Source organism: Rhynchophorus ferrugineus, unplaced genomic scaffold (assembly GCF_030347505.1).
Source record: "Rhynchophorus ferrugineus isolate W39M unplaced genomic scaffold, kcgeb_rfMv2 rfM4, whole genome shotgun sequence".
NCBI classification, from domain to species: domain Eukaryota; kingdom Metazoa; phylum Arthropoda; class Insecta; order Coleoptera; family Curculionidae; genus Rhynchophorus; species Rhynchophorus ferrugineus.
In genome coordinates, this window is record NW_027472583.1 from 36,442,797 (window position 1) to 36,470,487 (window position 27,691).

The 27,691-nt window shown below is 35.7% G+C and overlaps 2 protein-coding genes and 1 long non-coding RNA gene across 3 annotated transcripts; 1 reads left to right on the plus strand and 2 right to left on the minus strand.

Annotated features, from left to right (window-relative positions):
* On the plus strand, positions 1 to 27,196 carry Ir25a (Ionotropic receptor 25a). The gene is made up of 15 exons (XM_076401847.1): positions 1 to 165; positions 219 to 368; positions 426 to 551; positions 614 to 790; positions 847 to 1,076; positions 1,136 to 1,317; positions 6,462 to 6,585; positions 10,129 to 10,359; positions 10,413 to 10,586; positions 10,637 to 10,851; positions 21,385 to 21,554; positions 21,616 to 21,835; positions 21,894 to 22,078; positions 22,125 to 22,272; positions 26,298 to 27,196. Exons 1-15 carry the CDS (start codon positions 75 to 77, stop codon positions 26,656 to 26,658), a joined length of 2,784 nt encoding a protein of 927 aa, XP_076257962.1. The 5' UTR covers positions 1 to 74; the 3' UTR covers positions 26,659 to 27,196.
* LOC143195015 (uncharacterized) lies at positions 2,039 to 25,823 on the minus strand. The gene is made up of 3 exons (XR_013005439.1): positions 25,696 to 25,823; positions 25,537 to 25,622; positions 2,039 to 2,153 (listed from the first exon to the last, which is right to left on the minus strand). It is a non-coding gene; the product is annotated as an uncharacterized LOC143195015 (long non-coding RNA).
* Positions 11,382 to 14,376, minus strand: LOC143195694 (uncharacterized). Its single transcript, XM_076403091.1, has 3 exons — positions 14,349 to 14,376; positions 13,580 to 13,970; positions 11,382 to 11,419 (listed from the first exon to the last, which is right to left on the minus strand). The coding sequence occupies exons 2-3, from the start codon at positions 13,935 to 13,937 to the stop codon at positions 11,382 to 11,384; spliced, it is 396 nt and encodes a 131-aa protein (XP_076259206.1). The 5' UTR covers positions 13,938 to 13,970; positions 14,349 to 14,376.
* Positions 27,197 to 27,691: the final 495 nt, after the last annotated feature.

The window sequence follows — 27,691 nt, forward strand, 5'->3', positions numbered from 1 at the left end:
TCCGGCTCTTATTGAGTATGTTTAATACAAATGAAATGGAATAAAATATTTGTTTTAGATAGTTTTTATCAAATATGACCTGCTTAAAATGCATGTTTATCTGTGTGATTATTTTATTGAGCATAAAACATATTATTTTACAAACAACGCAAAATATAAATGTTTGTAAGTATTTATTGTCCTAAGTTTAGGAGAAACAATAGCATTTATATTTTTAGTATTTGCTAACGAGGAAGGTAATACTGTGGCAGATAAAGCTATTGAAGTAGTGTTGAATTATGTAAAACGGACATCAAAGCTCGGCGTTAGCGTGGACATAAGAAGAGTGGTCGGAAATAAGACAGATTCGCAAATTATTCTAGATTCATGTATGGAGTAAAGTTAATTTACAGCTGTTGTATTTTTGAGTAAGTTTGTATTTGTAGTATGTCAGACATATCAGCAAATGCTGGATAACAACTCGCCACCACATTTAGTTTTTGATGCCACCAGAGCGGGGTTGGCTTCTGAAACCGTCAAATCTTTTGCATCGGCATTAGGATTGCCGACAGGTGTGAATAAAATATTTAATAATTTATTGGTAGCTAAATAATTATTTTGATTGAAATCGTAGTAAGCGCATCTTATGGGCAGGAAGGCGATTTAAGGCAATGGCGCAATCTAAAACCAAACGAACTGGAGTATCTGGTTCAGATATCGCCACCTGGTGATATTATACCCGAGATGGTTCGTACTCTCGTTCTGAATCAGAACATTACCAATGCTGCTATTCTTTTCGATGACACTTTCGGTATCGTGAGACAATCTCTGACATTTTTTTTGTTTTAAAACCTAATCTTCTTTCAGTTATGGACCACAAATACAAATCATTGCTGCAAAATGTTGCCACGCGTCATCTTATCGATGAAATCAACGAAGAATCGGTAAAGCTTCCCGATCAACTGGAGGACTTGGTTAAGCTCGATCTCAAGAATTTCTTCGTGCTGGGCAGCTTGGAGAGCATCAAAAATGTGCTGGAAGCAGCGGAAATAAAAAATCTGTTTAATAGGAAATTCGCTTGGCACGTTTTAACCAAGGTACTACTGATATCGTCAAAGGCAGGTCATATCTTTAACTCTTTAGCGGCCTTTTTCAGGACAAAGGTGATTTGAAATGCAATATTAAAAATGCTACGGTTCTTTTTGCCAAGCCGTTGGCGAATGCAATGTTTCAAGATCGCCTAGGCACCATAAAAACCTCATTTCAGTTAAACGCCGAACCAGAAATCGATGCTGCTTTTTATTTCGATCTGGCACTGAAATCATTCCTTGCGGTCAAGTAAGTCAACTGTTAAAAGTTTTATTATGAAAATATACTTAAGATCAACAAATATATTATTATTAAGAAAAAATTGGGAGCAATAGTAGAATAAAATACGTATTATTTACAGTGCCGGGTTAAGCCAGCAGAGGGCCTGTGGCAAATTCTGTCTAGAAGCCATTGGTTTGCTTTAGGTTCTGAAGGTTAGGGTATTAAAAAAAAACAAAACTGCTACAAATAGACTTTTAATATTGGCAAATTTAGAGATAACAAAACCAATATCGACTTATTTAAGTAAATCATGTTCTATATTCATCAAAGTGAGACGATTAAGAGATTCTTGGACAATAGTGTTGTTTGGCTCATTTTTAATGAGTTTTAATGTTGAACAATTGAACAATTGAATTAATAAAACACGATTCCTATGAATTATTCAATAAAAGTTTATAAAATGGCAGATCTAAAAGATTTTCTTGTTGTGAATTACAGTAGCTTCATCTCTTTTCAGCAGCTCAGCGAACTGCCTTAATTCGTCGCCTAAGTTGTTCTCCTAATCATCTGCGTAAACACTGACAATACTTGAAGTTTTTTTCCAAAATTTCTTCTGTTGTAAGATAGTTTAGCTGTCGAAATATTCCAAAATTGCTAGTAATATTATGATATTGTTTAATACGTTTAGTTAGCAGTAAACTCCTGAATTTTAAAAGGTAGTTCAGGTGTTTGATTTTCAATAACATGGTCGAGTGTAGCATAGCTGCTGAAATGGTCGTACCTTGTATTTCGCCTGATTTGTCTTGAAGTCTGTTGCTGATATTCTTCTCAGCCGGTCACACCTTTGTCTCTTGCCTCAAAATCTGAAAATACATGGACCGCATTGCTTTAGTGATTCATAAATGGCGTATCCCGTACTAGTCGTTTGAAGGTGTTTCAAGTAATTGTCATTATTTCCGTTTCTAACCTACATATTGTTGAAACTTACCCGTACGCTTTATTATAGCACTCTGCTTTTTGATCAACGTTATTGTGCCTTCGTGGTATCAGCTCGTTTATTTTCAAATAACTAGCCCAGGGGTGTGCAACTATAATGGTAAGTAGTGGGGCAAAATTTTGCTTAGTCCAATCATTGGCGGCGCTGACGTGAATTTGATTGGTTAGTTTAAAATAGTTATGTAGAAACCTGTAAGGAAAATACCTTGTTTTGATTGGTCTGCCAATTCACCTGATTACTTTGTGACGTCACATTTATTGGCCAATAGTATTTAAATGAAAATCAAATTTAATTTTTAAAATTAATTTATTAAAATAAAATCCTATACAAATATACATAAGTGTAAATAATATAAATATGTATAAACAAAAAGCAAAAAACAAAACAATTATGAACTCTATTCTAGGCAAAATTAAAATATCTATAATTCTTCTATAACGCCCTCCCGAAAATTAAAATATCTATAATTCTTCTATAAAGCCCTCCCATATTTGTTTATTGCCATCAATTTTATGGGATCTATTAGAGTTCTAACTTATCTTGATATATTGAAGGTAAACTTTAAATCCTTCCCTGTTGATATTGCATTAACTTCATTAAACCAAAAATACAATTACACCTCATAATAATAATACATTTTAAAATTTGGTCTTGAAAATCATTATGGTTTGGACAATTGAAACACTAAAAATGTATGTGTTTTTTAAAGATATTTAGATTTTAGAGTATTTAATCTATGGAACTACTTAATATAAAATGTAGACAAATAAAATTGCATGTTGTCTCTTTTTCAGAAGTGAAAGAAGATTTTGTTAAATAGCCTGAAATAAGACTAAAATACAATATTAGACTCTTGTTTTTCTCAGAGCAAAGTTCTCTGAAACTGAAAATATAGACTCAACTGATGATTTAACATCCTCAAGTGGTACTAGATCTCCCGTTAAAAAAGAATATAAGTTATCTAACATGTTCATCTTCTTCACAATTTTCTCCGGGAGAACGATGTGAAAAAATTGAAGTGATGATATGCCCTTTTAAAGATTTCTCGAACATACTAGGTGACGGATGCTGTTTCTACCTCCATGGCCTCTAATAGATCCAACAAAATTCTTTAAGCAATCTTGGTTAAGATTTGTTAAACAAATGTAGTTATTTGTAAATTTAGACAAAATAGATTTCTTTAAGGTAATAAATCCACTAAAAGTAGCAATTAAACTTTTAATTAATGGCACCTTAATAAATATTTCTTAACAAGGCAATCAAATTTAAATATATAATAGTTCTACTATAAAATTATTGAACACTGATTGTTCTAAAAAGTTAAAGTATTACAAATATTTTGGGGATATTTTACAAATAAAAGTGGTATTTATTACTACTAATTATCCAATTATATTAATTATTACCTTCTTGTAAAAGTTCTTTATGTAGAGACATCACACTAACAGCATACGAACAACTTGGTAGATTAATTGAATTTTATTACCACTAACATCTTCATAAGTAGGTTTTGATTTTCTGTAAACACGCAATATATAAACAGACATGTAGTAGATAGATAATTTTATATGTACCTGATAAAACAATGTTGGATATGCATTTACCCTAACACTTGTTCGTGAAGGAAGGGTAATTCTAAATTTTTCACTAAAATGTCCGTGACAGACAAAATGACGTTGATATATTTGCATTGTGGTTTATCTAGGTAACTTACTACTATTTACTTGATCAATCCATTTTTAGAAAGGAACGAGATCATTCTTTGTGAAACGATGTCTAATTTCCGTAATATATTTTTGCCCCGATACACTACATCTTTTACTACACTGATGCATTGTCATCAATTTTTATATTATTACTCCATAATAATTATTGTAAAACAGAAAATATGTACAACGTAAAATGAAGATTTCTTGATCTAAACAAAAACCAAAACCTTCAAACAACACACTTAAAAATGGACTCCTATAGAAAATGCTGACTTCAAACAATTTGATCGACCAATCACGTTCCATATTAGTGGCGGCACCAGGAATTTAAACTAGCCAATCACAATTTGGCTTTTCACATTTCCCCAAGGTCGCCTATACCGTGAAATTTCTATTTTTTCTATGAACTAGCCTTTTTACTTGACAAACTTGTCAGTTTGCTGAACATGCTGTAAATTTGTATACTGCCATCACTAGCTTTCAATACTTTTGAAACATGATCGAAGTTATAATAATCGATTCAAAAAAGTCAGCTATATTCACTCATAAAATGAATCTATATTAAAAAAAATGGTTTGGTTGATTATAAAATAAAATAAATCAACCAACCACAGTACGTTAAATTGTGACTGAATTAGAACAATTTAAACAGTCTGTCTCGTAATCGAAATATAATCGATTTCTATATAGTAATCGATTAAAAAAGTATATCAGCTATCCATACTGACATGTAGAAGATCACTTCAGTAAGTAACTTTTAATATATGTCTAGAACAAGACTACAGACTATTCTAACTTATTCTAAAGTCTACTAGTTATGAGTTTCAAGGGGATATCGCGCTAAATTAGGCAACACTTTATTTTGGAATCTCTGAGTGATATGTCATGTTAGATTTGCTAACATGGTTGAATACCTTGGGTTCAAATGGGCTTAAGATTAACTTATACAGCAATCTTGTTATTTAATGATAATTTCGATGTAGTCCCTATCAGCAAATATATTTTGTTTAGTTTAAGTCCAGCTGTTTGCGTTATGTTACTACATGTTTTTCCCATGTTAAACGTCGATCAAAATGCATTTACAGATATTTAACATTGTCTGCTTGCGGGAGTTCATAATTATTAAAGTTTATAATTATTAAAGGGTGAATGGTTACATGGGTATATTTTGCCTCATTTGTTATAATACGCCATGTTTTCAACCACAATTCGGCTTTGTTTAGATGAAGTTCGAGGTTTCTTGTGGCTGATATTGGATCATCGTGCGATGAATAGAGTGCAAGATTTGATTTAGGACCTGTAGGCTTTGATTTGTACTCAAACTGGAAGAAATATGTTTCTTGGAAACGCTTCGCATTTATTGAGGAATTTGAGAAGGTTGTAGATGAATATTTTCATAGACTTCTAGACTATTTTTTTCTGAAAGTTTTACTGATGTTGGAGAAACGTGACAGTAAGTGTGTTGAAGTTAAAGGAGATTATGTAGAATATCATTTTACTGTTTATCACTTACTAAATATAAATTATTTTAGAATATGACTTATTAATATATATCAAATCAGGGTCGATTATATGATTGAGCACTTCTATTTTTATAAAGATACGTGAAAGTAACCATATTTTCTAACAAAATTAGTGAAAATACAAAATCAGTCTTAATAATTGTACACTTTTTACGTTTTATTGAAATACAATTTGTATACAGATTATGGTAATTATGAATATATAAAATTCCCTCAAAGAACATTGAGCACTTTTACAAACTTATGGTAATTATACTCGGTCACATCCCAATTGTCGGTTTTGGTTCCAAAGTTTTAAATAAGGCGATTTTAAAAGAACGGTCCGGCCCATATGATCAAGGAGATATAAAGACGCTGAATTACAAGATTTATTAGTGGAAAATCCAGCTCATACTATCAAAAAAGTAGTGGTTGATAAATAAAATTTTTCTAAACGAGAAATAAATAAAATTAGTGAAAATGTTGAAATTGTCATTTCAAACTGTTTCAACATCGTGGTTTCATTGCTTATTAGAACAAGAAGAAGAGTTTTCTGTGAAAAATTGCCATTGGCGGTGAAAACTAGACATTTATTGCGACTAAACTATACCATAAACATAAAAAATAATAAATTAGTACAGGAGAGTATATTGTTGTACATATGATAGGAGCAGCAAGATGTAATGTATTACGAGTTACTAAAATCGAAATAATAAGTGCGAAAATGGATGATAATGATAAAGTTGTAGGGAATGATATATAGATATGAATGAATGAATTGTTATATATGATATATATATATATATATATATATATATATATATATATATATATATATATATTATATATATATATATATATATATATATATATATATATATATATATATATATATATATATATATATATATATATATATATATATTACATACCATTACAATTATTACACCTAATCTTGTTTAGGGAGATGTTATCCGATGGCTCCTGGAAGAAAAACAACGTTACAAATTACATCACGTGCGATGACTATGAACCGAAATACAGCCCGAAAAGATTTAACTTGAATCTACGTTCTTATCTACAAAAGGTAATTTTTATTTCATATTGATTACTGTTGAGTATAATCGACGAAAAAATTGTTTTAAAATTAGAAATATTTGGGTTTTTTTGAATAGTATCTGAGTGCTTTATTCAGAATATTGGATGGTTTGAGATTTTTTACAAGTAATAATAAACAAGTATACTTTTTTTATAGTCTTTTCAATAAAAAAGCCAGCGCACATCACAGATGACATCGACTTTACTATCTGTTTGTAGAAATGTAAAATTCGTTTAAAACTCGGAGCCGATAGGTCCTTCTCATTATACTCAGTCTGTCTGATGCATCGGAACATGTAACCAAAGCGGTTTATAAAATTCGATTTGTGTTGGTACTAGTCGACCCTGTTGTCAAATATCCACAAACTTTTTCAAAATGTTAGTGATAATAATAAGAAACCCTCAAATGCTTATTTTACAAGATGTTAATTCGGTCCGTACTCCTCTACGGATCTAATGTCTACTTCAAGTTTGTTACACCCAACCAGGTCAAACGGCTTCAAGTTTTCCAAAATAAGCTCCTCAGGAGAATATTAAACGCTCCATGGTTTGTCAGAAATAATCAAATTCATAGGGAAACTGACACTCCAGAAATCAAGCACTTCATATCTCAATCATTCCACAAACAAAAACTCAGCTCAAGTTCTTCTGAAAACGCGCTTTTCTAGGCTGAAACGACCTCATCCGTCGCTACAGTCATAACTTTTGCCCCCATACAACAGTACCCAGTTGTGTGTTAACTCAGGTTCGCGAATCAATAGAATCGCCGGGCTCTCGTGCCCAATAACGGCTGCCCGATCAGCGGTTGCCATATCCCCAAATTTAATGCAGTAGCAGTAGTGATCCACAGGGGTCAACTGTGAGGCGGTTTCGGTTTAGTGTATTGGTAAGCCCAGAGGCAGTCCCACATAACCCGGTCCAACTTGTCACTCCAGGGCAAGTCTCCGCGACCAGGTATGCGTCATGCATTCCACCGCCTGGTTTTTAGGCCAGAACAAAAAAAAATAATAAGAAACCGGAAAACGTTGTAATGAAAAGTCCAATTTCTGACTGTGCTGACGTTATACATTTTAATCACTTGCATATAATGTTTTATTGGATTAACTATAGTATAACAGCCCTGCGATTTCTTTATTTACATGTTTGTTTTTTAAAATTAGACTTACGTTATATATTTCCATATTATATATTATTATGTTGTCTTAAATGATCTTTAATAATATGGTAATATATTTGAATAAAATGGTTTTAATTTAAATATTTAAAGGATGGTTTCATCGTTCATATAACAAGATTGTACTCTGGGTGATTTATTTTATGATAAACTTGTCTGTAAGAGATGAATGTACCTCTGCTATTTGTTCTGCCTGCTTCCTTATAAACAATTCGACGTGTATGTACTGCTGAGTATATATATCAGGTCTGGTAGGCTATATGTCTATTATACGCTTTGTTTTGCGATGCTTAAAACAAGCGACGGGTAAAATGTGTGGTCTCTGAATGATTGTTTAACATTTCACCAGCGACACTATTCACAAAACATAAGTAAAATATCATCGGCGAAGAGGAATAGTGGGCGAACTCCAAAGTTATCTTTGGTCAGAGACCAACGGATATAAATAAATTAGAACATTAATTGTGACCATATGACTAACGTGGGTAAAACTGACAGCAAAACTCAACACTCACTTGAATCACTTCACAAAAACTGTACTGCGGGAGCCCCACAGAGCTAACATTAATGAAAAAAAAATAAAAGAATAAAAACATGGCAATGATTATAAAATCTGGACAGTTAATGATTGGAAGAATGTGGTGTGGTCCGATGATTCATCATTTATTGTTTCCTACAAACGGCTGAGCTTATATATGGAGATGTCTTAAAAAATCTACTATCTACTCTGCCTGCTTCTTACAGTTAAACTTGTTGGAGGTTCTCTTATGTTTTGAGCAGCAATATTGTAGTATTGAGCTGGTCCTCTAATACACACCATTAACAAGATTACCGCGAATGAATATACCAAACCTACTTACCAAACACCGCCTTATTCCAAGATGATAATGCGCCCATACAAGCAGTCATAAGAGAGAAGTATTGGTTTAAAAAGCATCAGAATATCATCAAGCATCTTCCCTGGTCAGCACAATCGCTAGACCATCAACAATTTTAGGGCAGATGGTGAGAACTATATTTCTATTTCCAATATGATTAAAACAGTTTGTGGACGTTTTGATACAAGAATGAGATAGCATTCCATTACAAACTCTATACCGTAAGGAATTGCAACTGTTTTAAAAGCAAATGGTGGTTCAACATTTTATTAATAAATAAATGTTGTGTATATGTGTATGTTTGTTCATATTATTTTGTCTTGTGATATTATTCTCTGTATGAACTAGTTATAAGAGATTGGTGGCTTTAGTTTGATTCGTTATAATAAAAACATTAGCCTTTAAATCAAAAAGCCCTTTAGAACATTAATTATGATCACCTGTTTAGAATTGAACTGTTTTATAGACAAACGAAGGAAAATATAAAAATAACTAATTTGGACATGGAGAAATATATGGTGGAAGCTATAATCCTTTGATACAAAATTTCTTTTTTTTTGCGATTTTTTGAATAGACACGACGTTTTGTTTTATCATAATGTAATAAAACGAATTTTGTTTATCAATTAATGATTTTTCAACAACTGGCGGTTAAAGACAATTTTAGCACGACCTGCAAGTTAAAATTAGGCGGCGTCATAAAATGTTATACTGCGGTATTTAACAAGTTACTGGAAATGGAAAGGAAACATAATTCAATATAATTTCCTTCCTCTTTATTACTCTTTGTCCAACAGTCCCCCAAGTTATGCATTTCATTGCTCCATTTAGTTTTCAATCACAATGCAGAGGGAGATAAATCTGTGAAATAAACTGGATATTGAAATAATTCGTATATTAATTCACCGACTTTATTATAAGAAGCTAATACTGCCAACCGTCTACTACTCATTTGTTAGGAGGAGGGGGGGGGGCATTAATATTTGGATTTTGTCAAAAGATCAGTGACTTAGCAATCTTTAATGTAACATCTTTCCCCTAAATAATGTAACTGTAGTAAGGACTTTAAAACTCATAAAATGAAATCTGAGTATCGATTGTGCTGGTTAAAAATTTTCTCTGGTACTTTATGCAAATTATGATATTTATTGTACAGGGTGTTTGGCTCAAGTTTGAGTTCAATAATGTTCTCACTTATTTACGATTAAAGGTATTTTGAGTTGTCCAGTTTGTCTTGAGTTTTCGTTCACCTAGAACTACGTTGTTTCTCTTTTTATTGGCAATAAAATGTGAAACACTCTGTTTTTTTTTGTTAATTGTAATTTTACTAAAACATAATTATGACAACAACAATAATTTAAGGGAGTTAAGCAAAGGCTATATAAAAAATGACTCTATTATTTTAATGTAATACTTTCGTTTGCGCAGTTTCATTTCTGAATAATCGATTAATATTAAATTTTTTTGAATTAATTTTGAGGACTCAATTGAAACCCCCACTTACGGGCCATTCAACGTGGCAACTAACGGAATGAGTTACATGGAGTTTTCCATGGCTCTTTCAGCTGTTTTCATCAGGTCTGGAGCTTCAGACAAGTCCAATCAACTTGGTGTATGGCAAGGCGGTTTCGATAACAATCTCACGCTAGTTAATGCCAAAGAAATGAAAAACTATACGGCGGATGTTGTTTACAAAGTTGTCACCGTTGTGGTAAGTAGCGAAATGTTCTTGAAAGCCTATCTTTATTATTCCATTGTTATTAGCAAAAACCGTTTATAATCAAAGATGACTCAGCCCCGAAAGGATTCAAGGGCTATTGCATCGATTTGATCGACGAAATAGCAAATATTCTTCATTTCGATTATGAAATTGAAGCCGTGGGTGATGGGAAATTCGGAAATATGGATGAGAACGGTAACTGGAACGGAATTATTAAGGTAAACCGATCTGGTTGAACGAAATCAAGCTAATTTAAAAGATTTTATAGGACCTGATTGATAAAAAAGCTGACATCGGTTTGGGATCGCTGTCTGTGATGGCAGAACGTGAAAACGTCATCGACTTTACAGTACCTTATTATGACTTGGTGGGCATTACCATTCTGATGAAATTGCCTGAAACTCCAGCGTCCTTATTCAAGTTTTTGACTGTGTTGGAGAATGAAGTATGGCTATGCATACTTGCAGCTTATTTTTTCACTAGGTAGGTTATGTATATCTTCATCGAAAATATTATTTTATTATTTTGTTATTTTATATATTTTGGTATGCAATACTTGAATTAAATAGCGTATGTAGAAAAATGTAGTACGATATGTCCTTTGCTTTAAAATAGACCTCAGTTTCGGCGATCGCCTCTTCATTCGACGAACATTTCTTCCCAGAGAACATTTTTTGAAAATCTGAGAAAAAGGAGTGGCTGGGGGCCAGATCTGGAGAATAGAGTGGATGAGGAAGCAACTCGAAGCTCAATTCATAGATTTTTGCTATCGTTTTCACTGACTTGTGACACGGTGCATTGTCTTGATGAATCACCACTTTCGTTTTCTTCAAATACGGCCGTTTTCGGCGATTTCGTCCTTTACACGGTTCAATAACGCTATGTAATAGTCACTGTTGCTGCTCCTTCCTTTTTCAAGGTAGCCAATGAAAATTATTCCATATGCATCCCAACATACAGATGCCATAACCTTGCCAGCCAACTGTTGCTTTTTCCAATGCTTTGGAGTGGGTTTATCGTATGCAGTCCACTTGAATGACTGTCTGTTGGACTTCGTAATGAAATAATGGAGCCATGTTTCATCCATTGTCACATATCGACGCAAAAACTCGGGTTTATTACGCGTGATCATCTTCAAACACTGCTCCGAATCACCAATTCGTCGTTGTTTTTGGTCAAAAGTGAGCTCGCGCTGCACCTACTTTGCAAAGAGCTTTGTTATACCCAAATATTCGTGAATCATATGACGTACACGTTCAGTTGTTATCTTTAGAGTGTCTGCTATTTCATTAAACTTTAATTTACGGTCATACAAAATCATTTTGTGGATTTTTTTAATGTTTTCATCGGTAAGAACCTCTTTTGGGCGTCCACTGTCTTCGCTGCTAATTTAACCACGTCTAAACTTAGCATACCAATCCTTGATGGTTGATTTTCCTGGGGCCGGAAACTCGGCATCAAGCCAAGTTTTTGCCTTAACTATATATTTTCTCTTCAAAAGCAATATTTTATCAACACGTGAAATTCCTTTTTATCCATTTTTTTTTTTTTTTTTTTTTGTTCTGGCCTAAAAACCAGGCGGTGGAATGCATGACGCATACCTGGTCGCGGAGACTTGCCCTGGAGTGACAAGTTCGACCGGGTTATGTGGGACTGCCTCTGGGCTTACCAATACACTAAACCGAAACCGCCTCACAGTTGACCCCTGTGGATCACTACTGCTACTGCATTAAATTTGGGGATATGGCAACCGCTGATCGGGCAGCCGTTATTGGGCACGAGAGCCCGGCGATTCTATTGATTCGCGAACCTGAGTTAACACACAACTGGGTACTGTTGTATGGGGGTAAAAGTTATGACTGTAGCGACGGATGAGGTCGTTTCAGCCTGGAAAAGGGGGAGAGCTTAGCGGTGACGCGGTGCTAAGCTCCCAGCATTTCGACCAGCTCGCGAACAAGCGCGTTTTCAGAAGAACTTGAGCTGAGTTGTTGTTTGTGGAATGATTGAGATATGAAGTGCTTGATTTCTGGAGTGTCAGTTTCCCTATGGATTTGATTATTTCTGACAAACCATGGAGCGTTTAATATTCTCCTGAGGAGCTTATTTTGGAAAACTTGAAGCCGTTTGACCTGGTTGGGTGTAACAAACTTGAAGTAGACATTAGATCCGTAGAGGAGTACGGACCGAATTAACATCTTGTAAAATAAGCATTTGATGGAGATGGGAAGCCTGCTAGAAGGGCAGATCAGAGGAGATAGCAGGTTTGCTATCCCCGAACCTTTTTGGATTGCTTTCTGGATTTGGGAATGCCAACCGAACCGCCGGTCGAAGTGAAGACCTAGGTACGTGACGTTATCCAGTCATGGAATTATTGCGGTATCGATCTTAAGTTGCGAAACGCGCAGTGCCTAACGCTTCTTATGGAAAATGATGGCCTGGGTTTTCAGTGCGTTGATTTGCAACCTCCAGAATTTGAACCACTTGACCGCATGATCGAGCTGCTTCTGTAAACGCTCATGAATTGTAACTTCGAACCTGGCGGCCGTGAAGAAAGCAGTGTCGTCAGCGTAAAAGGCGACGTCAATATGCTCTTTTCTCGGCATATCTGAAATAAAGAGATTAAATAAGGCTGGGGCCAGCGGGGAACCTTGAGGTACGCCAGCATCGATTTGTTTACGACTGGAAAGTGACGCCCTGATCTTGACCTGGAAAGATCTGTCCGAGAGATAGGACTTGATGAGAGCGGTTAGGTCTTCTGGGAGGCCTAACCGCACGCACTTTGCGAACAATCCGTCGTGCCAGACCTTGTCGAAGGCTTTGGTTAGGTCCAGAAGAACTGCTCCAAGCTTTTTACGTTGGTCAAGAGCATGATGGATGTGTGCAGCCAGACGGGAAGCTTGATGGACGGATGTGTGGTGAGCGCGAAAGCCGAATTGTTCATCTGGAATGATGTTGTTTTCCTTTGTGAAAGAGTTGAGAGCGTAGAGTATTGCCCTCTCGGCAAGCTTCGAAATGGCGCTGAGAAGGCTGATAGGCCTGTAATCAGATGGGGATGATTTTGCTCCTTTCTTGGGTATAACCGCTATATGTGCGTGTTTCCAAGACGCCGGGAAGTGTTGCAGTCTCATGATGGAGTTAATAATGTTTGCCAGTTCTGCGAGTTGCTTATGCGGGAGCTTTTTTAACTGGGTAATCGATATTCCATCGAAACCTGGAGATTTTTTGGTTTGAAGTTTGCCGATCATAGTCTGTAGAGACTTTGGAGATACAAAATGGTTGAGAAGAAAGGCGGGGGTTACTGGTCTTTTGACGGAGTTGGATTCGTTGATGACAGTGTCAATGTCTTTAGTTTTAGTGTTCTGTGCGGGTGGGAGGCATTTCATTTGAGCTTCGTAGGTCTCTGCAAGGAGCTCGACTTTTTCTTGGTCAGTGACTGCAAAATTTCCTGTAACCGCTGACTTCAGGGGAGGGATGACATTGTGCGTCTTCCCCACGAGGCATTTGGAGACACGCCAGAAGGAAGGGGGGCCATCCAGCCTTTGGTCCGCGAGAAATGAGTTCCATTTCATTGCTCGCCAAGTCGAGACGGCCGCCCTTACCCTCTTGCATGCTCTGTTCGCCTCCCTTTTGTCTGCAGCATCAAGGGTGAATCGAGCTAATCTGCATAAACCGTTTTTGATGCGAATTTCACGTTTAAGAGAAGCGGGAAGATTGTTTTTCCACGGCTGGGGTTGTGATGAAATTTTGACTGTGGAAGATTCGTGAGCAGACTGAATATCGCGAGTTAGCTTGAGTACGGCTTCCTCGAGGTGTTCTGGTGTGTTAATTTTCGGAATTGGATCGGATTTCAGAAGAGATTGGTAGTTTTTCCAGTCGGTTTTTTTCCTGAATCTTGTTAGTGGGACTTGAGTGGTGGCGCAGTTTCCGAGTTTGAGAAGGATCGGACGATGATCAGAGTCTAGTTCGTCAAGGACTCGAACTTCGGAATCGCGATTTACGTCTTGAAGAATAAAGAAATCTAGGATTCTTGCTGCGCCTTGAGAGACTGTACTAGGGTGATGGGTGGGTTCATCTGGCAAGGCAAGACCGTAGCCCAGATCTGCACTTAGAGCTACGATGGCGTTACCTGCGGGATTCGCTCTGGAACACCCCCAGGTGGGGTGGTGGGCGTTGAAGTCGCCACCTATTATTTTCGGAAATTTTCCTTCGACGAGTGATCGGTATTCGGCATAGTTGAATGCAGAAGATTTCCTGTACAGGGATGTAATCACGAAGGGACGTTCTTGGATATCGATTTTAATGGAGGTTGTTTCGAAGTTGTTTACTGATAACGATGGAAGGAGCTCGTGTTTGACTCCTTTTCTGACGAGAATGGCGGTTCCACCGCCTCGACCCGGAGTTCTATCGTTTCTGTAGACAAAAAAGTGTTCGAAAGAGAGACGATGCGAAGGTTTCAGGAAAGTTTCCTGGATGAGCACGATGTCGACGTCATAGAATGTTATGACGTCCTCCAATTCCGCTTGCTTTCCGCGTAAGCTATTTGCATTCCATGTCATCAGTATAAGAGATTTCGGAACAGCCATTTCGAAGAGTTAAAGGCTGCTGAAAGTTATAGAGACAGGTAAGTGTTGCCGCTTATGCGGCGACATTTGGAAAAAGACGAGCAAGTTGGTGAGCCAGGGCGATCACTTGTAGGAAAGCCTGCGGGTCAGTAAACGCCTGCATTGTGGAGTTAAGGTCCGGTGTATTGGTTGGAGCAGGAGTTTGAGTTGGAGCAGGCTGGGTAGCGCTGGCTAATTTTTGGGCTAGCTTTCTGCCACCTTGGTTACTCCATGCAGAACCTTGTGGAGGTCTGGTTTCGGTCGGAATTTTTGGTTTTCTTGGAGCAGGACGGCAGGTGCAACCGCTGAAGTTTGCGGTATGAGTTTCACCGCAGTTGCTGCACTTTGGAGGTGCTTCTGGGATTTTGGTACAGGATCTAGTGTCGTGATGCCCGGCACATTTGACGCACCGCGGGGGGGCTCGGCAATATGAGCTGGAGTGCCCGAAAAGCTGGCAGTTGAAGCACTGCACTGGCTGGCCGTTTCCTCTCTGGACCTCGACCTTCACTGTGATGACGCCGAGTTTGGTCATATATATGATCTGTCGCTCTTCGCGAGGGACAACTACCTGAACAATTGGTAGTTCTATCCCGGATTTTAATTTCCATCTTTGCACAAATTTGGGATGGAAGCCTTGATCAAAGAGAAGTTCACGTACTTCGTCAATGCAGAGTGATTCTGGGATGTTTTTTATTATTACCCGGAATGCTCTCTCCTCCGGGTGACAGAAGGAATGGTAAGGGTAATTCCTTTCCTCGAGCAGGGTAGTAGCTTGTGGCGACGAATAAGAAAATGCCGTCCTTTTTATTTCGGGTTATAATGTCTATTGATTGTGCCTTAGTAATTCTAATGAGCTCCATGAACCTCTTCTTATCACGGAGCACTATAGGCGGAATTTTTTCCTTTGGGGGACTTTGAGAAACAGTCGCCGAAACGGTTGGCACTGTTTTTGCTGTGGAGGTTAAGACTTGTTTAGTGACCTGGCTACTTACCTGCGTAGGCTGGTCTTGGGTTGGTCTTGTGGTAACTTGTTTCGGTACTGGCTGTGGGGCCGTCTTGGTGGTCGGCTTGTTTTGCACTGGTCTGGTGGCAAATTTTGTAATCGAAGGCTGTACGTTAGCCTTGGCTTTCGATTGGGTAGATTTAGTGGCTGGCTTGGCTACCGGATTGGGTTGTGATTTGGGAGCCTGTTTTCCCTTGTTGCCGGCCTTCGGCAGCTGGCTTTCCTGAGGTGGAGTGACGGGCCCTCTTTTCCTTTTTCCCACCAAGGTGAAACCGTCTTCTGAGTCTTCAGTTTGGTCTAAGTGTTGTGTCGGTTTAGCTGGTGTCTGGGACTGAATTTCTATGGCAGCGGGAATCTTTACTTCCATGGCATCTCTTTGATGCTTCATGAATTGTGTTATCGTAGCTGTGAGAGTTTTTATTTCTTCCTTGAGCTCTTCGGAAGCCTTTTCGCTCTTTTCCAGCTTTTCCGTCTGTTTGTTCAGGGCGTCTGTTTGGGCTTTTGCGAACGTTTTAAGGTCAGCTATCTGCTTTCGCAGGTCTTCGTTCTGTTTTCTCAATTCCGTTATAAGCACTTCTCGGCTGTCTTCTGAAGATGGTCCATTTGAATTGGAAACACTGGGATTATGTTCAGGAGGCGACGTCGGCTCTGACGTACATGACGCCATTGCCTTGTCTGTAAAAACGCCTTTTCGGCGCTTACAGACGCTTTTTTTTTTTTTTACGTAGGCACTGGTGAAACGTGATAACGGGTCGACCGTCTTAGGGAAAGTTTCGGGTAATTCTCGGAAGCGCAGGTAGGTTCGGCGTACCGGACACGACCGTTCTCTTCGAGAGCTAGCACGGAACTGTATCCATTTTTTTCACAATAACCAAAGTTGCTTAACTCAGAAAGAATTCACAAAGTAATAATCCGACAGCTGTCAAATTTATACAGGCATCTTTTGAGGGTTTGAGCTAACTAGAAAATATAAGGATTTAATTTTAGTAGCGCTATCTATGTGTCAGGCCGGGGACTCTTCAATTGACCTGTTATTATTATGTTCATATATTAATTAATAGTTCGGTCCCGACCTTCATACAGTCAAGACGTGTTTTTTCGTCCCCGAAAACGAGTCTCTGTAAATATCAAATAAAAATACATCTATATTTTTTTACGGTCAACTTCGGTTAACGGTTTCAAAGAACTCCCAGGTACGGTATACGGTGAAACGGCCAACCCAAAGTGAAGTAAATACTCTCAAACAACAGACGTTCCACGTTTTCCAAAAAGGGAAAAAAGTGAAAGTTAGTGAAAAAAACGTTTAATTATAACAATACAACATAATGATTTGAATATATTACTGAAAGAAAACGAAGAATTAAGAACGAATAACGAGCGTCTAAACCAACAACTGTTGCAATTATCTAAGGATATGGCAGCTATCCGTTTGCAACTGCAAGGCCATACGCAAGATACACCAAAAAGGCATACTAATTATGCAGAAGACTACTACACTGATGAAGAGGAGCTAGCATTAGAGGTAGGGGAACAGTCTGATTGGACCGAAGTAACAAACAAGAAGTAAAAAAGAGGAAGAAGTCAGAGATGACGCCTTCGCCAATCTCAAAACGTGCTATAAACATTAAATAAAAGAAACAAGAAGACAAAATCCATCTGCACCCTCCGATCAAGGTAAGCAATGTTGGCAATTATAATTTCTTTAAATCACAAATAAAGGGAGCAGCCAGTGATCGAGTGCAGTTTAAAGCTTTGTCTAACGATGATATTAACGTAATCCTTAGTAATGAAACGGATTACAGGAATGTAAAAATCATCTCATTGTGATGAAGAAAAATAATTCATTAAATAAACTCAAATACCACATTTATCAATTAAAAAGTGAAAAGTGGTATAGAATAGTCATTAGAGGATTACTGTCCATAACAAATCAAGATGATATTAAATCGGAATTACCGGCTTGCGTGCACGAAGTAATGACCGTCACGCCTATAGCGAAAAAGACAACTAATGTAAATGGTGAAAAACAAATTAAAACTTTTCCGTTGTTCTACGCAGACATGACACAAAACGAAAATAATAAAAATATATATGACATAAATTATTTACTAGACTGTAGGATAAAAGTGGAACCTCCGAAGAAAAATAATAATATACCACAATGCACAAACTGTCAAAATCTTTGACACACTAAAATTGTTTGCAGTAGGGAACCAAGATGTGTGAAATGTACCGGTAAACATCATACAACTCAGTGCAGAAAACAACGCAATAGTGTAGCGACATGCGTGTTGTGCAATGAAAAAGGTCACCCTGCCAATTATAAAGGACCTGCAATATAAAAATGAACTCCAGCCAAAGAAAATTACAGCGGAAGAATACTTAAGACAAATTGACAAAGCCAAAAACTCTGAAACAACATCTACCGTTGAAAATAAAAAAACCCAAGAAACCAGAAAGCTGCGGCCAACGAGCCAACAATCGTCGACATGATGAAATTGCTCAAAGAATTCCAGACTGAAATAAGACAAAAATTCACTCAGTTAGCAGACAGGGCGGAAAAATTGGAGAAAACCGGATTGAAGAAAACTACCCAACCCAAAAAATTATTCTTAAAAACAAATAACATAGATCACCCTGATCGGAAACGCATTTTTCTAAAAAAAACTACATTAAAATACGGGGTTATGATGCTTACTGGACATTAAACCCCAGCGAACGGGCTCGATGCCGAACAGCTTTAATAATTAAACAAAATATACATTTTGAACTAGAAGAGATTACAAATGAATAAATACAAGCTACGATAATTAGTATTGAATAAACTTGGTGGAGACTTTAATGTTAAACATACAGCTTGGGGTTTACGAATTATAACACCTGGAAAAGGAAACGAATTACTCATAGCCATTAACCTTACAAATTGTAATTATCATTCAGGGCGCGAACCCTCTTACTGGCTCACAGACAGTTATAAAGTCCCAGACCTGTTGAATTTCTACATTACATAAAGGCATCTCATTAAATCAATTTAGTACAGAAAGCTTGTGCGATCTAACATCTGATCACACTCCAGTATTCTTAACACTGGGCGCGACAACCATAAGAAAAGTAAAAAATCCTAATCTTACCAACAAATATAGTGACTGAGACAAATTCAGATTAATACTGCAGGAACGAATCAGTTTAAAAGTAAGACTTAAAAGTATAGATGATCTTGAGCAACAAACCAAAAATTTAACTGAACAAATTCGACCAACTGCAAAAGATGCTACCCCAATAGCAAGAGAGAAATTAGAATATGTAGTAATTTATCCCCTCGAAATTAGTGAAAGATAAAATAAAGGCGAAAAGCTAGAAGAGTATGGCACAGAACCAGAAATGCTGCAGACAAAACTACTTTTAATAGAATTAGTAATCAGACGAATCAAAAGATCAGAGATTATAAACATAATTGCTTTCAAAAGTATGTAAGTGAATTAAGCCCACAAGCAAACAAATATTATTTGCTATGGAAAGCAACTCGAAGATTTAAAAGACCAATTATTCGAGTACCACCAATTAAAAATGGTTGAAATGAATGGGTTCGACGCGACAATGAAAAGGCTGAATTCTTCGCACAATATTTAGCTAACATATTTCAACCTAATGATACAGAATCTACCATGGATACATCTTGTGTTTATCAAGCTGATGTAGACCTAAATCTAATTTCTTCATTTGAAGTTGCCACTGAAATTGATAACCTCAATCCTAAAAAGGCACCTGGTATAGATGACATTTCACCTGGATTATTGAGAGAACTGCCACGAAAAGCAATCATCATGTTGACATATATATTTAATGCCTATTTAAGGCTGAAGCATGTCCCGGAATGCTTTAAGGTGGCACAAATAATTTTGCTCATAAAACCTGACAAACTTGCAGAACAAGTCGAATCTTACAGGCCTATTTCGCTACTATCTGCAATATCAGGGAAATAATATAAACTTAATTATATTACTCAATGGATGCCCGATTCCTCAATCAGAATCAGCTAAATAACTTGGAATCCATCTTGACGGTAGATTAAAATGGAAACATCACGTTAGACAAAAAGCAAAACACATTAAAACCAAAATTAAACAACTATACTGGTTAGTCGGAAGATACTCTCAACTTGATCTAAAATCGAAGAGGTTGATCTATAATAAAATTATAAAGCCAATTTGGATTTATAAAGCAAATATGGGGTTACACTAAAAATTCAAATCAACTAGTCATACAACACTGTCAAAACAAGGTTCTTTGATTGATTACCAATGCCTGTCGCTATGTAACCAACGAAGAACTGCACGATAACCTGGAAATCAAATGGATTTGCGAAGTTATCCAAGATTTCGCCTTGAAACACGAAAGAAGATTGCTAAATCAACTGCTGGACACCGCGCAGAATGTTAGAAGATTGAAGCGAACCAAACCATACGAACTTATATAAAGTGTAAACCTTTAGTGTAAACTATAGCTATCAGTTAGTCATTCCTGTACTATCTGGGGGCATATATAAGCCTTTTAGCACTTTGTTTTGAAAAATGTATGTTTTTTCTTGTTATGGAGATTTTGTTAAAATATACCATTACATTTTCTTATATTTCAGCTTTAATTTTTTTTCTTTTAAATGCGCTTTTTCCAGTAAAGTTTGGTTTGGTTTGGTTTTTAATTTTTTTTTTCAATATTCATCCGAAGATACTTACCAACAATGTTAGTGAAGTGGCAGTGTTATTAATTGTTATCGGTTTATGTGCAGTTCGATTCATGTAAACTCAGTAAGTACTGATTTGTTCGTTTACTTTTATTCTTCATGTCCAGATATTGATATTGTCACCCTCCTGTTTCAATTCTCTGGCTGCTTCTTCTCATGCGCATAAAATTGGCAATATCTCACATTCTTGTGGTCCATCATCTTTAGTATTTTTTGTTCTATTCTAGAATAGGCTCGCATTGGTTTAAATCTAAAAATTCTGATTGAGATATAAGGCTTTAAGAGTACAGTTATTTACCTTGCTAAAATTTGTTGAAGTTTGTGGACGAGTCCCACATGTCCAACCTTGTCGGAGACTTTGTTCCCTTGTGATGGTCATACCAGATTCACTTTTCATTGTCAGTTACATTACGTCTTTAAAAAGCTTTGGCAGCAGATTTCTTCAAATCAACAGCAACAGCAACAAACAAGTTACAGATGGAATGAATGAAAATTATATTTTAAACTTTCCATAATTAGCTCGCTTACTCCACACCTACTAATATTGATTTATATTATAATGTTGATTTATATTTTAAGAAAAAAGATGGATTTTTAAAATTTTTCTCGTTTAAGTTTATTTTTGGCACAGTTGTTATATTAAGAAATATAGTGAGGTTTGTTATTTGCAGCTTCTTGATGTGGGTCTTCGACCGTTGGTCACCATATAGTTACCAAAATAACAGAGAAAAATATAAGGACGACGAAGAAAAACGAGAATTTAATCTCAAAGAATGCTTGTGGTTCTGTATGACGTCACTCACTCCACAAGGAGGTGGCGAGGCACCTAAAAATCTATCTGGTAAGCTAGCGACTAACAACCAAATCTACACTTTGTTAATTTTCACTGTAATATGTTCCAGGACGTTTAGTGGCTGCGACTTGGTGGTTGTTTGGTTTTATCATAATCGCTTCATACACCGCCAATTTAGCTGCTTTCCTGACCGTATCCCGATTGGATACCCCCATAGAATCTCTGGATGATTTGTCCAAGCAATACAAGATTCAATACGCACCAGTTAATGGTAGTTCCACTATGACTTATTTTCAACGAATGGCTGATATTGAAGCTAGATTTTACGAGTAATACAATGACATGATACGGTAGTAATACCATCTAACGGTCATCTAATTTTCACAGAATATGGAAAGACATGAGTTTGAATGACAGCTTGTCTGATGTAGAAAGAGCAAAGTTGGCTGTGTGGGACTACCCAGTATCAGATAAATATACGAAAATGTGGCAAGCGATGAAAGAAGCTGGTTTGCCTCTAACCCTCGAAGAAGCCGTAGAGAGAGTGAGACAGTCCAAGTCTTCTTCAGAAGGTACCCTAATGCGTCGCTTGTTCATAAAACTAACAATAATTTTTAGGTTTTGCGTACCTGGGTGATGCAACCGATATAAAATATTTGGAAATGACGAACTGCGACTTCACAATAGTTGGGGAAGAGTTCTCTAGGAAACCGTACGCTATAGCTGTACAGCAGGGGTCTCCACTGAAGGACCAATTTAATACAGCGTAAGCTTTATTGACTTTTTTATTAATTGTTTAATTCACTATATCGATATTTTTGTATTAAATCTAAAAGTATCTACATACTCTTTTCATAACATCATCTCTTTTCTGCGACATTAAAATATTTTGGCATATACTATAATATTTTAATGGCTAACAGTGTATATGTAGGTTTTGGACTTTTACTAACATTTATTAGACCTCTTTATTTATTGAAGGATTCAGAAATTTGACAGATTTCTACACAATATATTTTCCACGCACTGGTTGCAACTTATGTCAGCCTATAATAGGCTAATAATAGTACATTTACAATTTCTATCTATAGGCAACTACACTAACGGACATTAACATGCAACCTTGTATACATGACACGGTTACCGTAAGGGTGCCGCCATCTATTGGTTTAATTCTAATTTCTACAACACAACAAAAGGGTAATATCTCAGGAGACATACATTCTTATCCAGTTTTGTTACTAGCGTAACTGGGATGATTTTCATTGTTTTGTTGTTTTGTTGACACAAATATAATTCATAATATAATTATACACAATCATAATTAGAAAAAATCACAAATAAATTTACAAAACTCTGCATCGACCGAATTCAAAAGCGTAATTATCTCAGCAATAGGGCTGTCCTGTTGCTTTGATCAGTTTTTCAAGTCAGCTAATTGAATACAGTGTAAAAAAGATTGAAATTGTTTGTATATATGGACGTAGAAATATAAAAATATCATATGAATATGACAATATGAGGCCGTATTCTTCAGGGAAACGCCCAACAGTTCTTAGTAGAATTAGGACATGCAGAGGTGACTTTATAATTTTAAAAAAGAAACGAGTTTATTTTTCTAAAAATATGTAGTGAACGTGTAGAAGTAAATGAAGAAATATGTGATGAGTTGAAAGGTAAATTTGCACTGTTAATATATATAATATTACATGCAAAATATTGTAAAAATTTTTAACGTAAACGTGTAATAACGTAAACACGTTTTAAGAAACTCTATAGGAAACTTAAACCACTCATCTGGAGTTTTAAAAATGTTAATAATTTGTCAACAGAGTATATCAAACACTAAAGCTTGGAGGACCTGTGATACGTTTAACAATTGGCCTAAACGTTGGATAAGGAGATGAAGAAAAAAAGAAAAGAATTCTTAGGTTTTTTTGATAGTTCTAGTTTACATGAAGACATTCCTAATCTGCCAAAAATTAAAATAAAATACTTGCCTCCAAACACAATTTCGGAACAACCACTGGACCAAGGCATCATTCAAAGTTTCAAAATGCGCTATAAAAAGTCCTCATCGTTAAAGTTATTGGAGCACCATCTTTCAATCCTCTTGGTAGAGAAACATGATATCAGATCAAATCATTCTGCAATGATTAGGACTTTAATTGAAAACATAATAAAAAAATTGGAAAAATCCAATTTGATAAATAAGCAACAGCCTGAGGGGACTTTCATATTAATTAAGAAATATTCTTTTACAAATTTTATTAGGTGTTTGCATGCATTTTGATCTGCGATATCTATTGATAAAATTGCGAAGTACAAATGTAAACAACTGTTACAACACCCTAACTTAACTATTAAATTCGATGGTTTTGGTTTCAACAATATGAAAGTGGGGATTTTGATGCAAATGGCAAAAAACGGCCGGAAGAACTAAAAACGTTCGAGGATAATATATTTCAAAACTTATTGGAGGAAACCCCTACTGAAACTGTTACCATACATTTATATGCGATAGAAGCGATCCAAAAGGAAGGAAAATATTACACCACATGAATTGACAGGAAGTGCTTGAACTTTAAGTGCTTTAAGTGCTTGAATTGTAATTGTGATTTGGCAATGTAAAATGGATCTACTATAACCACAAACACACATTTTATATGTTGCTAGAACGATAGGAAAAAGTTTTAGAAAATGATGAAAAATGTTTTAATAAATATACCAGGTGTATCGGAAAGTCATTACCATTTTTTTTTCGAAAAAAGATCTACATAATTTTCCAGAAAATTATTATTTTTAATTCAAAGTATTGGTTATATGATTCTATATATTTTACCCATCTTTCAGGCAGTTTATGAATGCTATTTTCTAATTTCTTCAAAATTGGACAAGTACTACTCCGCAAGTGCGTATCCCATTGATGCGAAAAGTCGATAGTCATATAGAGAAAGTACGGCAGGTACGATAATATGTCCTATTCAAGTACTTTCACTGCTCTCTTGGCCTGTTTTGCTTTGTAAGGCGATGCGTTATTGTGTTGTAAAATCACTTTACCGTATCTTCGGGCCCATTCTGGATGTTTCTCGATCAATTCATAGCTCAAATTGATAATTTTTTATCGGTATCGATCACTATTAACTGTTTCACTAGATTTCAACAGTTCGTAGTACACCATGCTACTTTGGTCCCATCATTGTCTTGTGCCCAAAACGATTTGGCCTTGGGGTCGATTGGCCGGCTTCACCAGGTAACAATCATAATTTTTAGCGCTAAGCGCTTTCAAAATAAATTCACTTTTCATCACTCATGACTTTTCGATACAGAAATGACTTCCTATTATACCTGTGAAGCAGTTGACGATTTTTCGATTTTTCATTTGCCTGTTATTCAATTGACACCCATTTTCCCATCTTTTGGATATTCCCATTGGCTGTAACCGGTCGCTAGCCGTTTTTTGGGTTACATTTAACGTCTTCATATTCACATCTTCTCATTCAATTCGCAAGTTTTTCGGTCTACCAGAACGTTACTTGTCTTGCACATCAAAATCATCATCATTGAGTTTTCGAAAATACGCGTCACATGTTCTTGAGTATGCTCACCGTAAGTTGCTACCAGCAATGACTTTCAACGGCTTTTTTCTTTTGATTAGATAAGAAATATAGTGCGTGCCGCAAATGTAAATTTTCAGGCACGAAACTTGACATTTTCAAAGAGGTATAAATCTATGACGGAATTACTTTCCCAAAATATAACATGAATAGCATTGAAGCTTGATGTCAGTAGAATAAAATGACATATGTGTCAAATCATAACCATAGACTAAAGAAACTTAGAAGCGCATCTCCTATGTTAAATTGGTTCTAAGTTACGCTCGGAATCCCCGTGTGAAGGCGCTTACGCATGCGCCATATGACAGTTAGTTACGGCGGGAAATTTAAAAATGTTTAGCGGGAATTTTGGCGAGAAATTTAAAAATGTACAGTAAAAAAATTTAGCGAGATATTAAAAAATATATATTTACTTCTGGGTCTTGTTGGGGTAGAAGAATCTCCTATATATCTATCAGGTATATATATGGTCCTTGTCTTGTATGTAGTAACTTGTAACCTTGTAGGAAAGGTGAAGAAAAAGCTTATTTATTTTAATGCAATAAATCATTATTATTTAACAAAATACTTACTATTTAAATTACTAGAGATACAAGAGTTACCTCTTGTTTCACAATAGTGTTCATCTTTAAAATTATTACAAACTTCCCTGGACCTACATAGGAGATCATAAGAAATCCCCTTAAGGTTTTCCTTTTATTACACTAATAAATTAAAATACACAGAATAATCTAAAGTAATTGTCAAATATATATAAAAACACATACCGAAAAACTTGACGTATATAAACAATACAAATTATATCACCTAAATATGGCCTTTAACTACTTAGGTTAGAATTATTAATACCGAGGCCAAACGAGAGAAAAACACACATATAGCTGTTGCATTTTTCATTTATATTTGGCCGCGTAACGGAGATTCCGAAAAGCTTAAGCGTGGGACCCGATTTTTCCATATAACTTTCACTTCCATATAACTTTCACTTAAACCTAGCGACATGTTAGAAAAATCTATAAGGACTTTCCGATACCCCTAGTATGTTTTATCATTTTTCTCAATAAATATTTTTATTTAATTGAAAAAATATCGGATTACGTGCGAGTATAATAACACATAAAATATAATAAAATTTTGATTTTCAACATTATTTGACCTAAAATATGTTTTTTAGAATTTTACAACTTCTCAACCGTCGTGAGCTCGAGAGACTGAAAGAACGTTGGTGGAACAAAAACCCGGAAAAGAAGGAATGCGAAAAGGCCGACGATCAATCAGACGGGATCAGCATCCAAAATATCGGAGGGGTCTTCATCGTTATTTTCGTCGGTATTGGACTTGCTTGTATCACGTTGGCTTTCGAGTACTGGTGGTACAAATATCGAAAAAACACCAAGATCACCAATGTCCACGAAGCTCCCAATGTCCAACATCATAAACCTGTGGGACATCCCAAAGAATTTAATAGAACCAAAGATGAAGAAGAAAGTTTATCAATGAAACTGAACAAACTGTATCCTAAACCGAAATATTGAAACACTCTCTAGTTTGTTCTTAAGGTCGGTGTATTTTTGTGTGAAAATAAGGCACAATTTTTGTTGTTTAGAAAAAAGTGAAGCATATTCCTCTGGTGTTCTTTCTAAAGCATCAATTTGCTGTGTTCAGGGCACAATGTAACGCACGAGACATGTTTGATATCTGTCATCAAATAAATGACTTTGACTGTCACTCATCTCAAGACATCTAATCTAAACAATTATGAATGTTATAAAATTAGTTTAAAATTAATTCTTCAATGCAGGTACGATTTTATTGAATCGCTGTTAGGAAGCCATACTGTTTCTTTCTTAATTTGATTAAACTCAATATCAATATCTTTTAACTATACTATACTAATATTTATGCTTATATTTTATATTTCATGGAACTAATTTGATGTAATGTACAAATAAAATCATAGTCTCTCTCTCCGATCACTATACCCAGAACCACCATCATTTTAACCTACTTATCCTGTATCAATCCGTCGACAATGTGAAACTTAACATCTCAATAAATAAGTATTAAAATCAATCAGTGTTTTCTGTTCCCCTGCAAATACAAATCGTTACAAATTATAACGTTAATATTAAATGATCATACTTTTTTCTTAAAAGTCACTTTTTGTCGCTGAGGTGTAAATGTGCCTCATGAAGCGTCTGTTTCTGCTCTAATGAGGTCAACCTATATACCAACAAAGTATAATCAGAGTGAAGCACTGCTTTTTTTATTTAATTTTGGAAAAGCGTATATATATATACATATATATATATATATATATATATATATATATATATATATATATATATATATATATATATATATATATATGTATATATATATATATATATATGTATATATATATATATGTATATATATATATATATATATATATATATATATATATATATATATATATATTTTAGTTTTCTTTTTACTTTTGCCATTTCATAACTTTTATTTTGTTTATTTCTTCAATAACTTGCATTAATAGTGGTCAAAATATTAATATATTGGGAAGACTCTAAT

Excerpts from the sequence above, each read along its gene's own strand:
- Ir25a (XM_076401847.1), top strand. The coding sequence starts at position 75 with ATGACCTGCTTAAAATGCATGTTTATCTGTGTGATTATTTTATTGAGC. Across the intron at positions 10,587-10,636 it reads ACTGGAACGGAATTATTAAG|GACCTGATTGATAAAAAAGC; the intron begins GTAAACCGATCT and ends AAGATTTTATAG. Across the intron at positions 21,555-21,615 it reads GGCACCTAAAAATCTATCTG|GACGTTTAGTGGCTGCGACT; the intron begins GTAAGCTAGCGA and ends AATATGTTCCAG.
- LOC143195694 (XM_076403091.1), bottom strand. The coding sequence starts at position 13,937 with ATGAAATGGAACTCATTTCTCGCGGACCAAAGGCTGGATGGCCCCCCT. Across the intron at positions 11,420-13,579 it reads TCAAACCAAAAAATCTCCAG|TCCAACAGACAGTCATTCAA; the intron begins GTTTCGATGGAA and ends TTCATTACGAAG.